Below are 15,206 nucleotides of genomic sequence, written 5' to 3'. Positions count from 1 at the left end.
CTGTCAGGAAGCCACATGGGATTTGTGCTCCTGAGTGGCTCAAGATGACTTGGAGAGCCTCTGCGCTGAGCCCTGAGACCCTCCAAACCAAACACTGAGCGTGGCAGCGAATGCTGGAGCGGCACCAGAGGACCTTATGGCTTCCCACCCGGTCCTTCAGCTCAGGATGGAGCCAGCTCTTGAGGACCCTACAGCCTTGCTCCAGTTTAATACCTTCTACCTTTGAAGTCAAAGCAGCGCTTTGGTCTTCAAGTGTGTTGACTGCAGGGGTCATGGATGGGGTGCGCAGGATGTGCCCTGAGGCCGAGCACCCAAACCACTTCACATCCAAACCACTGAGCTGTTTCACAAGGACAAGTGGCCGTGTGGCCGGGCTGGGAGCTCCATCCAGCCATGGGCAGAGCCTCCTGGGGACCTGGGTGCTGGGGGCAGCGGGAGCTGTATCCCAAAATGGGACAACTGTGGATATCTGTGACTGGTTCTCTCCTTTCCGGTCATTTTACCTGCAGGTCCGGCTTCTCCAGCAGGAAGGAAACCTCCCTGGTTGTGCCTACTGAATTACACTGATGTGCCAGGCTGGATGGGGCTTGGAGCAACCTGCTCTAGTGGAAGGTGTCCCTGCCCGTGGCAGAGGGGTTCGAACCGGATGAGCTTTAAGGTCCCTTCCAAACCCAAACCGGGCTGGGATTCCACGATTTCATCTTCCGGGCAAGGAGCGCCCTGCAAAGAGGTGAGGACAGGGTCAGAGCGGCAATGCCCTCGCGCTGCCCTGGCCCAGCACAGGGACAGTTGCTCCCATTTACCCAGTTTATGGAGGGAACACGTGTGGATGTGCAACCGGGAACACCGAGCGAGTCCAGCCTCAGCTCTGCCACCAGTGAGTGCTTGTAAAGTAAAGTGAAAAAATCAGAGGGGAAAAAAAAGGGCAAACAAACAAATAAATAAATAAATAACCATCAAACCAAACTAAAATAAAAAAGTATTAATTTTTATTTTAAATAAAAAAAAAAACCAAAAACCACAAAAAGGGAAAAATAAGAATAGAGTGAAATAGAATTAAATAGAAGAGAGTAAAATAAAACAGAACAAAGTAAAGTAGAATAAAATAAAAAATAAATGAAATAGAACAAAATACAATAAACCAGAACAGAATAAAATCGAATAAAATCAAATAAAATCTTAATTTCCCCGAGTATCATCCCCAATGGTGAGATTTGCTTAAACTACACAGCTCTGCCGAGTTACACACCACCCCGTCCCGTCCCACCCCGTCCCGTTCCACCCCGTCCCGTCCCATTCCACCCCGTCCCATTCCACCCCATCCCGTCCCACCCCGTCCCGTTCCACCCCGTCCCGTCCCATTCCACCCCGTCCCATTCCACCCCATCCCGTCCCACCCCGTCCCGTTCCACCCCGTCCCGTCCCATTCCACCCCGTCCCGTCCCGTCCCGTCCCGTCCCAGTCCCCAAGGCCGGAGTTCCCGCGGATGGTTCCGCGTGACCGCGCGTTACCCCCGCTCTCCCCGCCCCCGCCCCCGCCGCAGCTCTCCCCCCTCCTCCTCCGCTCCCGGCGGCGCGCGGGGGGGGGGGGGGGGCGTGTCCGTGCGCGGCGGGGGCGCGCGGAGCGGCGCGGGGACGCGCGGAGCGGCGCGGGCACGCGCGGCGGGCGTTGGGGCGCAGCATGAGGGAGCAACCGCCGCCCCGGCGCCATGGAGGGGTTCACCGGCCGCGGGTACGGCACGGACGGGCCCAGCAACCGCCCGCTGTTCGGGGAGACCTCGGCCAGGGTGAGCGGCGAGCGCGGCCACGGCGGCACACAGCGGGACCGCAGCACGGCCCCGGGACCCGGCAGTGGAGCCCCGGGACCCGCGGAGGCAGCGCCGGGACCCCCAGCACGGCCCCGGGACCCCCCAGGCAGAGCCCCACAGCCCCCAAGACAAGCCCCAGGACCCCAAACACAGCCCCAGGATCCCCCAGACAGAGCCCCAGAGCCCCCAGTACAGCCCCGGGACCCCGAAATAGATCCCGGGACCCTCCAATAGAGCCCTGGGGCCCCAAACACAGCCCCGGGACCCCAAACACAGCCCCAGGACCCCAAACACAGCCCCGGGACCCCAAACACAGCCCCGGGACCCTCCAATAGAGCCCCGGGACCCCAAACACAGCCCCAGGACCCCAGACACAGCCCCGGGACCCCAAACACAGCCCCGGGACCCTCCACTAGAGCCGCGGGACCCCGAACACAGCCCCAGGATCCCAAACACAGCCCCAGGACCCCAAACACAGCCCCGGGACCCCCAAAGAGAGCACCAGGACCCCCCAAACAGAGCTCCAGCGCCCTCAATACAGCCCCGGGACCCCCCTGTTAGAGTCCCGGGACCCCCAAACAGAGCCCAGGGACCCCAGCACATGGCCCCTGTCGGACGTCCCTTTCCAAACCTCCCCCCCAGCCCCGGTGAGGAGCGGGGCCTTGGCGTGCAGAGAGCGCCAGGTGTGGGGGACCCCCGGAAGGGGCTGGGGTCACCCCAGGCTGTGCCGCCCCATAGCAGGGTTGTGTGTGCCTGGGTCTGTGGCCATTGCTTTGATGGGGATGAGATGGGATGGGATGGGGGCTGTTTGGACTTTGCAAGTACTTGCAACTGCTGCTACAATGCTAATGTTCAGTAGAAATACAAGTACAGTGATTCCAGCTGGATTTAGGGGTGAAACAGGAATGGTGTGGGATGGGAGGAGGACAGGCAGGGCATCCGAGAGGATCAGTGCAGTGGGGATGGCCCTGATGGGGAGTGCTGGTGCTAAGAGGACCTTTGCTGGAGCAGTGCCCTGTGTTGGGGTTGTGGTGGCTGGTTCTTGGTCAGGGATTTGGGGAAGTTTCCAGGGATGAGGACTTCAGGGACCGGGATGTGCCACTGGAGCAGGCAGTGGTTCCAGCAGCAGACCCCAAACTCTCCAGCCCAGGTCAGGCCTTTGATCCCTGATCCCCGTCTCTGTCAGCTCACAAAGTAAGTAATAAACATGGCATGCAAATTCCAGATCCTAGGCTGGAATGGGGGTCCGATGTCCTGCATGTCATCCCCTCCTGCGGCTGCTTTTGGAACTCATCGCGTAGGCCCAGCGGTGGCCATTCCTGTGTCCAGTGGACATGGGCTCGCTGTGCTGGCTGGGGTGGTTTCATCCCAGACTCCCTTGGTTAGAGATGGATGCTGGTGATGTCCAGAGCTGGAAATGTTCTGTCTCGGGAATGGCAGCGCTGAACTTTGCTGTGAAGCAGGAGCAGATCTGCTGGGAGAAGCGTGTCTGCCCATGCCCGGCTCTGCTTATGGGTCCCTGCAGGTGATGGCTGTTGCTGGCACACCGGGACCCTCTGCTTGGGCTGGCCATGAGGCCATGGGGATGGGCAGTGGCAGTGTGTGTGCCCCAGGCACCCAAAGCAGGGGTCTTGCACCCTGGCCGGCATTTGGACATGGATGTAGAGATGGGGATGCCCTGTTCTTCCCGCCCTGTGTCCTCCTGCTGTCCATGCTGGTGGCTTTGGGGCTGTAGTGGGAGCTGTGCAGCAGCACTGGCTTCCTTCCCTTGCCATGGTCTGGCTGCTTCACTCTCCCATACCGGCTGCTGAGGCAATGGGGACAAGCTGGTACTGAAGGAGTCCAGTGGGATGCAGGAGAGTGGCAGCAACGCGGTGCTGATGGATGCCAAGCACTGTGGATTCAGCTGTGGTTACAAGGGATGCAGCGCTGGCAGCGAGCAGGTACAAGGAGATGCAAAGCAAAGGCACAAGCAGTGTAAGGTGGCAGAGATGGAGCGTTGCAGATGCAGGACTTCTTAGGAAAGGAGTTGGAAGCGGGAGCTGCTTGGGCTCCTCTGTGATGGGAGCGTGTAAATGTGGGTGGATGGGTGTTAATTGCTGTGGGTTGGATGCAGAACGCAATGGGAAGAGGCTGAGCAGCTCGAGATGGGAATGAGGAGCCTTCGAGGGCACAGCAGCGTGGCCCCGAGCCCAGCTCTTTGCACAGGGACCATACGCTGTCTACTCTTCCATGTCGTTTGGCACGGGATCACGGTGTTCCCTGTGGCTGGGATTGCTGCTGCCCATCTGCACTTGCTGGTGTAAGTCATAAAAATGGCTTTTCCATCACGCCCGCAGAGATCCACCAGGCACATGCCCTCCAGAACCAGCCTGCACCCTTCACCAGGCTTCTGCCAGGGGCTTGTTCCCCATGGGAACAGTGCCCACAGGACACTAACCTGGAGGATGCAAGGTCCTGAGCTGGAATGGGGTGAAGAGCAAAGCTGTTGCTCTGTCAAAGCCTGTACAGCGGGCACAGCGGTGCGGATACACCCTGTTGCAGTTTTCCTGTTGCAGCCGTGACCCAGATCCCGAAGGATCCTGGTTTGTGCCCTCCTGCTTTGTGAGGATGCTTCCTGGCCTGCCTCCCTTTCCCAAAGGCAGCTGGGGGGAATCTCTGCCCCGGGACAAGCCTGGTGCCTCCGGCCGCTGCAACTCCTTCCCTGAAGCAGGAGGAGAGGCAGAAACCCTCCTGTGTCGAAATGCAGCTTGTGCAATGCTAGAATTCATTGCCTGCGGGGAACAGCTTTGTCCCAGCTGAACTGGGACCCCCATCAGCTGCAGGGCTGGAGCAGGATTCAGCATCCGTGATCCTGCATCCTCACTTCTGCGCGTGCTGCTTTAGTCTTTTCTCTATAGCAGCTACCATAATACAAGTGTTGGAGAACAAAGCCTCCCTGGATGGGAGGACACCCAGCTCCTCACAGCCTGTTCCTGCTACCCACAAGTGTCTGCCCCCGCTGTCGGACACAGCCTGGAGGTGAAAGGCTCTGTCATCCCCAATCCCTTTAGCCGCCTTGGCCTCTGCTTGTGTATTTTTAACCTTTTTGCTGTGCTAAGCTGCCTGGGGCTGAAGTGTCAGTGGGCACTGAGGAATACAGCCACTGGCCGCTCTGCCAAGCCTGGGATTTCAGGATCAGTGGCTCTAATCCTCGGAGCCCGAAATACCCTCTTCTGCTGAGGGAACGTTGTAGTGACCGCAGGTGTAAGCATGGGGAAGGGGATGCTCTGACCTGCAGGGGCTGGTTGCCACTGAGGGCACCCATCACTCGGTGGTGTGAGATAAGGGGGTGCTGTGCTGGGGGGATGCTCTCATTGGACACCACATAAAATAGGCAGGGAGAAGTGCTCTGTGGTCACCTCTGGGTCCAAACCCCTCATTTTCTCTTGTCAGACCAGCCTCTGTCATGGTAAACAGGGTGAATTCTCCCCATGTTAAAACTGCCACCATCCAAGTCTGTAGTTAATTAGGAGAAACTTAATCATGGCTGAGTGTCTGGTGGTGTATCCTGTCCATAGGTCTGTGACCATGTGTCCGTCACTCTATGGAGACCTGGTTGTGACTGTGCTCACTGGCTTAGCCGTAGTGGATGGTGACCCACTGCTGCTCTGCAGCTGGCTCCTCGGCTTTCCTGCCCCTTCCTCTGCTGTTCAAACCCCATGGTACAAAGGGAGAAGGGACCCAGCTGCTCATCTCCTGCCACCCCTCATGTCCCTGAGGTGCTGAGCCAGAATGCAAACTCTGGTCCCCCTCCATAAAGCCACCTTGTTGGGCTCTGCTGGGCCTGCAGAGCAAGCCCGCTGTCCTCTCCTGTTACCAGAGTTGGTTTTGGGGGTAAGGATGCCTCCATGTCTAGATTTAGTGACATGGTTTAGTAGTGGCTTTGGCAGCCCTGGGGTGTTTGAGGATCTCAAAGGTCTTTTCCAGCCCAGCTGATTCTATGATTCTGTGAATGTATTTCAGTTCAGGTGGAGGAGCTCAGCTGAGCTGTCGTGACACACTCCCATGGAGGTAGGGTGCTTGCATTCGCCTGGGTTTATGTCTCTTAGCTCGTTTTGGGGTGGTGGGTACCTTGTACATGGCTCCGCGGGGCTGTTGTGCTATTGCCAACACTGTGTATGGAGATACTGGTGAGGAAAAGCGTTTGTGCCTGGCTGGTGAGGACCTTGCGCAGGGGATGCTGGTGATGGAGTCACTGCTGCAGACACCACTGTGCCCCCATGGCTTGGGGCTGTCGGAGCACAAAGGGGCTGGTTTCATGCTGGGGTCTAACAGAAGAGGTTTTAAAGGGTCTGCTGCTGGATGTGGTCCTTTACTTTGGGGATGAACACAGCATCTGCCTGTCACTGAACCGCAGGCTCAGGTGCCTGAGCTCCACCTAGCCTTAGGTCAGGTCTGCAGTAGCATCTCTGCTCTCTGCCTCATCCTCTTTGCTCTCTGCTTTCTCCTCCTGCCATGTGGTACTTCATGACCTGGGGCTTCTACAACTCTTCTTCCAAAATGCAGTGCTAGGAGGGAATACGGATGCAGGGCCAGGAGGAGGGAAACCTGGGCTGCCATGCCTGCTGGCTGGGATGTCTTGGGCAAGATGCTGTCACTGCTTGAACTCTTTTCTCCCTTTCCTTTAACCATACCCAACTAATGATATAACTAAAGATACAATCTCAGTATAATTAATTGAAGTTCTGGGGGTTTATCCTCTGCACATCTTTCCTGCTGTAGCTGCTTTTCTAGTGTTTTATTTGGGGTGTTACACCTGACTGCGTGTAGCCCGGTCTGACTTTGGCCATAGATGTTTATCCTCAGAGCAACACAAAAAGAAACGGAGGAGGAGGTATCCCAGCAGGGGTGGGAATGTTCTCCTCTTGCATCAAGGCATTTTTTACTCCAGTGACTGCATCACTATGGGGTCCTGCCCTGAGCACTCACAGAGCCCAGGGTCACTGCCAGTCCTCATGCCGTCTGGGGTGGGATCGTGATGCTGACACCGCGGGATACCTCTTCCCAAGAGGTTGTCTCTTCCCAACCAAGTATTTTATGCTCATGGGGAACCACATACAGAAGTAGGGGGCAATATGTGTCCATCCTAGCAGGGCCCCCTGAGGTGTGTTCAGGTCTGGTGGTGTTGGGGGGGGGATGTCTGAGGTGCAGGGAATGCTCCACCTCCTTGCCACAGCCCAAGAATTCCCACCTTAAGACAGCATCAAGCTATTAGTTCTGAGGCTAAAATAAGCTTTTTTGACAACCTCCATCTGTCCATTCCCACTTTATAAGAAGGATTTGCATAACTGTAATTATTTGGATGAGCAAAGAATCCAGTTGCCAGTGAGCAAACCTGCTGCACAAGGACTTGGTCCCTACAATCTCCCTGAGCTCCATGGAGTCAGAGGGAGGGAAACCCTCCTGCGTGGCAGAGCTGAGCAGGGAGCCCCAGTGGTGCTGCTGGGTGTGCTGGGTTTCACAGGGGTCCTGGCTGATGCTGTGCTCTCAGTGGGGTTGGTTACCAGTCTGTCCTATGTGGGGGTTTTTGGCACGCCAAGTGTAACCATCCTCTCTTCTCTTCAGGACAGAATCGTCAATCTAGTTGTTGGCGGCTTAACGTCCTTGCTGCTTGTTGTGAGTATGCCCCATCCCATCCTGTGTTTCGTGCCTCCCTTAGGGAATGGGCTAAAACCCAGAGTTCCTCCCCAAAACCGGTGGTGACACTTCAGACCCAACAGGCTGTAGTCTGGGGCCCAGGCTGTCCCTCTGAGGCACATCTGTGTTTTAAAACTCTTCGATAACAGGAGGACAGTACCTTACTTCAAGCCATGTTTTAAGATCTGTCTGCACAATAAAAAGCCCCAAGTCCACGGGCAGACTGTCCTTCCACCAGCTGGATGTGAGGCTGGGCAAGGTGACAAAGTGCTTATGACCCAGCAGAACGTGTTTACTTCTCTTTACTTCCTTCTACTTGTAATTTATTACCCTCTATTTATGCTTATAGAAGTTTTTCCCACTTGTCACTCTCCCGAGCTCTGCTTTCCCCAAGCTTTAAAGACATTTAAAGACAGACCCAGGGCCATTGTGACTGGAGAGCACCAGTTCTGTGGTCCATGGTGGCAGCATCGTTTGAGAGCCAGGGTGCCAGTGGAAAGCTTGGCTAAGGGATGCTCCTACATGGGCAGCATACACCCCCGTGCCTGCTGGCTTGCTGGGTGCTTGGAGGATGTATCCAGCAACAAGCCCGAATAGCAAACCAAAGCTTTCAGTGTTGTTTTCCACTGCTCTGAAGTCTGCAGTTGCGCAAAGTGGTTTACCTCCAGAATGTTGCATCTGCTTCCAGCTCTTCATGGGTGGGAGTTAAAGAGCAGGGAGGGAGGTGAGGATGTGAGTGCTGTGGCACACCAGCATCCTCACTGAGAGTCTTCATCTGTGTTTGCCTCCACACAGGTCACTCTAATCAGTGCTTTTGTCTTCCCGCAACTACCTCCAAAGCCCGTGAATGTATTTCTTGCTTTCTGCATCTCCTTGTGTTGCATCTCTGCTGGCATACTTGTGAGTACCACCACATTGGCTGTATGAGCTTTTGAGCTGGTGAGTGAGGATGAATCTGAGTAAGATGTGCTCAATGTGGTGCCACCTTTTCCACACTCTCCTAGAAAGCCTTCCTGCCTCCATAAAACAAGCTGACAATGAAAGGGTGGTAACAGTTTTGCACTGAGTGCAGAGTAAACGTGTGGACTAAGCCAACTTCTACAGAGCAGCAGTGATGCAAGACTTGTCACCTCTGTGACAGTGCCATCTGTAGCTGCCAGTGGGGACATGAAGTAGGAAGCCAGGGAGCAGAGAAGTGGATTGGGAACAAAGGTGGATTATGCTGCAGAATACCCGGGGTGGAGCAAAACACTTGAACTTGAAGTGGTGGGGCCAGCCAGGCACTTGCAGAAGTCAGGCACAGGGCATGAGTTGCAGTGGTAGGAAGCTACAGATGGTGGCATTTCATCAGGGTAGCAGCAGAGGTTCCTCTACTCAGCAGCTGCGGCACCCCAAGAGAGTTGGTCCTAGGCGCTGGCAAAGGGAATTGGCAGGCCAGAGTTCACAGAACAGTTTGGGTTGGAAGGGACCTTCAAAGACGTAGTCCAGCCCGCCTGCCAGGGGCAGGGGCATCAGTGGCTCCTTCCTCTGCTGTAGCTTTCACACTCAGAGCATTCTCCTCACCCTGCTGTGACCTGGAACAGTCACAGCCCCGAGCCTCTGCCCCTCACTGCTGGATAAGCTGGGAAGTTGCTCTGTGGTGCCTGGTCAGTGCTGGGTTCTAGTTCATGGTGGCCATGCCTCTGCCCAAGATAAGACAGTGCAGTGCAAAACCTGGTGTTTGTCCTTATCCACCAGGGTGTAGCCAGTTCTGAGTGTTTTAAAAAAACCAACCTGCCCACCCACAACAGAGCTGACAACACAACCCATGGCTTCGTAGCTAACCTGGCACCCTGGTTTTGCAAAGAGCCTGTTTTGGGGAGAAACACCTTGCCAAATCCTTGTTTATGTGTTCTTCAAGCATGCTAAGAAAGCAGGTGGTATTTCTTCATTTAATTGTTAAGAGAAGTAGCTGGATTCTACACCTGGTCCTCTCTAGGCAGGTGAAGCTCAGCTGTTTTAAAGGCAAAGAAAGGTCTCTAAGTTGCCAGTTCAGTTACCAGAGAAGGTTTCCTCGGAGTACCTGGCCTTTTAAAGTAATACAGACTCCTCCTCTCTTCTAGATCTACTGGTATCGACAAGGAGACCTGGAACCTAAATTCAGGAACCTGATATACTATATATTGTTTTCTATTGTCATGTTATGTATATGTGCCAACCTGTACTTCCATGAAGTGGGTAAATGACGGACATCGGGAAGCCCCAGCAGTGATGCTGAGGCCGTGTCAGACCGCTTTTAGCTTGGCTCTCAGCTCCGCTTGAGATGTTGAAGTGAGGACGATCAGCCTGAGAGGCAAGAAGTGGGTTGAGCAAGGATAAATCAGTACATGATTTTCATGTAAATGTATATGTAATGTCCCTCTTGGTCGGGAGAACTACTGCCGTAAGATGTGACATTCTGCTTTCTTTTGAAGAGCTCTTGTTGCGCTTGATGAACATTCCAGTTGTGCTGATGGTTCAGAATGGCACAAGTTTTTTCATTTTGGAAAAACAAAACCCCCTGCATTTTTTATGGCCGTACAAACTGCAGCACTGCAAAGGATCTGTAGCAGTACAAATAAATGGCATCTTACAGTTCCGTAAGACAAATACTCTTTATTTCGTTGAAACTGAATATACAGTCATTTCTGTTCCCTAGGCAACCATCTGAAACTACAGCTTATTTTTTCTCACGTTAACAAAACCACAGACTGAAAAAAAACCCCACTTTGGATTATGAAGAACTAATTACAGAAATAAATAAAATAATTTATACAGGAGTCTTTAGTTTCTGTAGCTTTTTCTCTTGATTCCCTAGCTAAAAGGCTGCTGCTCAGCCTAGTGTCTGTTTCAAAACCTTGAATTACTTGGCTTCCTCTGCCTTGGGGCCCTATGCCCAGCTCCTCACGGAGCTGTTTCTCCAAGACTTTGCCACCCTGACACCACCCCCCATCCAACTAACTTGCTGCATAAAACACCTCTGGAGAGGTGGCTGGTAGTGTCATGTAAACAGCGAGAGAGAACTGTTCCAGCCTACTCACTACAACCTTCGAAGGAGTTACAAGCTTGTGGGGGAGGCTGGTGGGTCTTGGTAGCTTCCCTTTCACACAGCCCTTCCCTTTTGATTGAGCTTGCTGTAGTGATGAAGGAAAATTAAAAGCAAAGAAGAAAGAGATTTTTCACAAGTGGTCTTTCTGAGCTCTGCCCGTTGCCAGCAACGGACTCCTCAGGAACAAGCAGACCTGGCAAGTCCCATAAGCTTCTGTGTCTTCTTCCTAAGCCATAGGCGCACTGAGCCAGGTGAGATGGGAATACAGACCATTTTTCTTCATGATGCTGCCCATGCTCCCTGAAGTCTTTGACGGAATATATTTCTTCCTGAAATGTAACAGTCTCTTACTCCATGTATCACAAGAGTCAGTAAGTGCAGAAATCCTCACCCATTCTTCATGAAACATGTGCAAACTAATCCTTGCTGCGGCACTAAGAGGCTACAGTCCATGATCTCTGACTTGCGTCCAGTTTTCCAGATGTGCAGTCCAAGCACATCAGTAACGCGTCAGATGCGAACCGGCCACGTGGATGCTACCAGTGAGCACTGCAACAGAGGCTCTTTAGAACACTGAGACACCCTGGCTGAGACGCAGTACATCAGGCTTCAGCTGGCTGCACTGTGACCCTTTACAAAGGAGGTAACCAGCCTGAGCAGAGAAAGTGCACTGTAGTCATTTCACACTGGAAGTGTCTGTTTAAGGACACAGACTGACTCCTTTCTTTGGAAATGCGGCACAGGGTTGTAACTGATTTCACGATGCAAACATGGTCAATAGAAAATGGACACCATTTCTGCTTCTCAGTGACAACTCACTAAATCTTCAACATCCTTTGAATCTTCTGAGTCAGGACTGCCCAGCGATGAGCCAATGATGTGGGACCCATCTCCGTGATGCTGCAGGATAGGATCTGTCAAGAGACATAGTACATCAGAACTACTTACTGGGCCATTATAACAAGATGTAAAATACACTTAGACAGAAGTGCCATCTGGAATTTTAAACAACTTTAAGCAATATTGCTCACACTGGGCAGTTCTCAGTTTCCAGTATGAAGGTAAGCTATGACTAATACAGATGCAACCAGTGTCACATTTGGTCCTTTCAGTGACTACTGTCTCAGGCCTCGTGCTGACCCTCTGACGGCTCTGCAAGGAGATCCCTCCTGTGGAAAGCAGGATTTGTTAGGTGCAGCAGTGGGCGAATGTATCTGTGCTGCTTCCAAACCTTAGATGACTCTTGGCACTGGGAAGCGTGGCACAAGCTGAGTGCTGTGCAAACACCCCCCAGAGAGCCCAGCCCCTCACCATGAGAGGCATCAAGTGCATTTCTGATGCCTCTGGTTTTCTCTCAAATAAGAACTAAGTTTCATTCAAGCACCAGGCATGAAGAAATGCACGCTAAAGAAGGAGTTACTTATTAGCCTGTATGTACTAATTTCAAGGCTCAAGGGTGACAGAAACAGCTCAGCAGCAGATGAAGCAGCTGCTGTTCCAATGCTTTTCCCACGAGGTTAAGTGGGCCTTTCTTCCACTTCTGCTGCTACCAGCTGGGTAACCAACTTGCTTAGTTTCATAGCAATGACATGGAAAACTACTTAAGAGAAAGCAAGGATCTAGAAAATGTTGTTTACAGGAACTGTCAAGTGCCATTTATGAATCCTACCTCTGGCATCAACCATCTGAAAGGAACTGTCGTACCTGTTAGAGTTGTCAGGGGCAAGACTGATTCACTGTCTATATCATCTGCTGTCTGGATAAAACCATGGGAAGAAGGAACGATAAGCACAGTCTCATCATCTATGGTAGGCTGATCAACTTGTTCTTCTATTGTTGGCGAACCCAGGTCCTGCACAACACAGAAGAACAGGATGTGAGAGTACCCTTGGTAGCATAAATAGAAAAACCTGCCTTGCTCAGCCACACTCCATAGTAAGCAATAGACTCCCTGGATGAATTCTGTCTCATTAAATTGAAATACCAGTTTACCTCAGCATTTATAGAGCATGTTTCATCCTAGTGCAGGCATCTAAAACAAGATGAGAAGAATTCTAACTTGTGAGCAGCACAAGGGCAGGAGAGACTGCAAGGTGGCGATAAAATGTTCCCTTTTAAGTCAAAGGTTTTGTGTACAAAGAGGAATAACTAAGCTGCTCCACTAATTGCTGCCTAGATGTTCTGAGATACTGAAGCATACCTTCATAGTACTTACCAGCTCCACAAATGCAATAGCTTTATCTGAACTTAGTATTTAGTTTCACAACTTCTACATGTGTCAAGTTTTAACTACTGAACACAGAGCTCAAAAGACCCATTTTAATCGCTGTCTCTTGCCTGCCCTCTCACTTGCTGACTGCAGGTTGGCTCCAAACTTTTTTAGCTGAACTTCATGACACAGAAAAGTTGTTAACACACTGATTCTTTCCAGGTACAAGTTGTCAATACTCCTGGTCTCTTCCAGTTCTGTAGTAACTGCTCCTGCTGCCTCTCTTCCTGGGCTCTTGTAGTACTGCAATGGCAATAATACATCTGGCTTACTCACTGCCACGCCACACTCCATTACAATCCTGGTTCTGCAAATGCAGTGAAGACATCCTAGACAGTACTGCTAGAATAAGCAGAGGTGTTTGGATTCCAGTTTTTGTGCGTGATATGCTTAAGGTTTATGATCTTTAAGGTCCCTTCCAACTCTAACCATTCTATAATTCTATGAATCACTGATGTAGAATACTATCAAATGTTGCTGGCAGAATGGGAGGTACCTGGACTTACCACTCTCTTCAGAGGGAGCAGGAAATAGCTGGGAGAGGTTACAGCCCTCTCTGTTCATGAAAATCCTTCAGTTCCTCCATCTCAGGGGGGTTCTTTTAGGAAAACTTGTTCCCCTACATAGCTTCATAGTATTTTTATAAAGGCACCTGCCTAAAAACCCCTTCCCCAGTGCTGCCGAAGAGTCCTGACTACCTGTGCTGCAGCTTAGTGCACGTGACTTGGTCCTGATGTGCACCCATTCATGCAAGGTGCTGTACACTTGACCTGCAGAAGCAGCTTTCTGCTGAGCACACTGCAGGACCTGCCCACGACAAGCAGTATGCTGCGAGGCTTGAAACTGGGAAGAAGAGGCGTGAAAAACTAAAGAAGCCATTGTGGCAAATGGGCACCTTTCCCAGCCAGAAATAATAAAGCCCTGCAGCATGACTGCCTGCTTCCCACTACCCACACCCACAGTGACAATACTGTCAAATGCATAAAAATAACATTGACTGAAAGAAAGCAACATGCAGGCATGTCTTTCTAGGGCAACTTTTCACTCAGAGTTACTCACAGCCAGTTCACTGTTTCCTGTAGTTTAAACACACGTCAAACTTGAATCTGACTAGAAGTGTAGAGCAGATTAGAATTACAAACTCAGTTTGTTGTACTGTATAGCAAAAAGTTTAGTAGCTCTTTATATTCTGCTTGCCGTAAGTGATTTCTACAAAGTGTAACTGGGAAGTAGGTTTATAGCAAAAGTTTACTAATTCTACCTCCAGAGACTGCAACTTTAAACTGAGAATAGAAAGCTGACAGGATGACCCAGCTGTTGAGAATCTCATCACAACTGTATCAACCATGAGACAAGAAAGAGGAAAGTGGAACAAGAATCCCCAGCTTTGGATGTATTCAGGATTCAAATGCTTCTGCAGTAGCAGACTGGTGAGAGGTACAAAGATCCTCCTCTTTGTAAAGGCATAATGGATATGCAGCGTCTACTAGAAACTGTTTCAAACCAGCAGCCTAACAAAGCCAAAGCCTATCAACAATGGATTTTCAAGTCTGATAAAGCAGAACTACAGCAGCTGTACAGCACTCTGGTTTAGAGAACAGGATGGGGTATTCGAATCAAACTCATCTTTTCTCACAGTCTAACCTGCTCAAGTTTAAGGAAAGTATTTTCCACCTACTAAAGAGAGTTATCTTCTTTGTAGCATCTCTATTTTCCTTGACTGAGTCATTATCATAGTTCCAGCAACTGAAAGATGGAGGAATTTAATATAAACAATCGAAATACCTGAAATCAGTGGGATAAACTCATTTCTGCATCTCAGGTGTGGGAGTAGAATAAAACTGAGGCCAGAGAGAGAAATAGCTTAAATGCTTTGAATTCCAATTTAACAGATATTTTACTGGAGTTCTACGTTTCACAGAAGTCCTCAGAAATGGAAACTGTGATGCATCTCTGTTACTAGTTTCACAGAGCAAAACCTAAATATGCTACCTCAACCTCCCTTGCTCAGCAGTCTATCTGCCTGTAAAATATGTGTTGGACAATTAACAGCCTAGTTTAAAACAGCAGAATCAAACAGTAATCAGATGAAGTTGCCAGTAATATTCCTACTTTCCACATCATCATGCGAAAGTACCCTGAGTAGTGAAGCTCCTGAGGTATTCCATGTTCCAGATGAAGTCAAATAAAAGCTTTAGTACCAAATTAAATGTCATTGCTTTCACACCCATAACACGTTAATGAAACTGAAGGATAGAGGGTCTGAACAAAACACTCAGAGAACCATGATGTACTTGAAATCACTGACAGATTTCATATAAACAGCTTAATGCAAAGGTTGAAGATACAATGAATTTATTATCCATGCAGAAATTGGGAAAATA

At 51.0% G+C, this 15,206-nt stretch overlaps 2 protein-coding genes across 7 annotated transcripts in view; one reads left to right on the top strand and one right to left on the bottom strand.

Annotated features, from left to right (window-relative positions):
* Positions 1-1,620: 1,620 nt before the first annotated feature.
* On the top strand, positions 1,621-10,277 carry TMEM243 (transmembrane protein 243). The gene is made up of 4 exons (XM_065667388.1): positions 1,621-1,786; positions 7,415-7,465; positions 8,282-8,386; positions 9,589-10,277. Exons 1-4 carry the CDS (start codon positions 1,709-1,711, stop codon positions 9,709-9,711), a joined length of 357 nt encoding a protein of 118 aa, XP_065523460.1. The 5' UTR covers positions 1,621-1,708; the 3' UTR covers positions 9,712-10,277.
* DMTF1 (cyclin D binding myb like transcription factor 1) overlaps positions 10,106-15,206 on the bottom strand; it is a 30,195-nt gene continuing 25,094 nt past the window's right edge. For 5 of the 6 annotated variants that reach the window (XM_065667364.1, XM_065667374.1, XM_065667356.1 and 2 more), the window contains 2 exons: positions 12,258-12,405; positions 10,106-11,467 (listed from right to left, as the gene is read on the bottom strand). In XM_065667364.1, the coding sequence (XP_065523436.1) occupies positions 11,358-11,467; positions 12,258-12,405 (258 nt within the window). In that variant the 3' untranslated portion in view covers positions 10,106-11,357. Of the gene's footprint in view, positions 11,468-12,257; positions 12,406-12,890; positions 13,066-15,206 lie in introns of those variants that run through there. The other variant, XM_065667348.1, reaches the window with a different exon arrangement.

This window comes from Lathamus discolor, chromosome 1, assembly GCF_037157495.1.
Source record: "Lathamus discolor isolate bLatDis1 chromosome 1, bLatDis1.hap1, whole genome shotgun sequence".
In the NCBI taxonomy this organism is placed as follows: Eukaryota; Metazoa; Chordata; class Aves; order Psittaciformes; family Psittacidae; genus Lathamus; species Lathamus discolor.
The sequence above is the reverse complement of the archived record's forward strand: the minus strand, read 5'-3'. Positions and strand labels throughout refer to the sequence as shown.

Excerpts from the sequence above, each read along its gene's own strand:
- TMEM243 (XM_065667388.1), top strand. The coding sequence starts at position 1,709 with ATGGAGGGGTTCACCGGCCGCGGGTACGGCACGGACGGGCCCAGCAAC. Across the intron at positions 1,787-7,414 it reads TCGGGGAGACCTCGGCCAGG|GACAGAATCGTCAATCTAGT; the intron begins GTGAGCGGCGAG and ends TCTTCTCTTCAG. Across the intron at positions 8,387-9,588 it reads GCATCTCTGCTGGCATACTT|ATCTACTGGTATCGACAAGG; the intron begins GTGAGTACCACC and ends CCTCTCTTCTAG.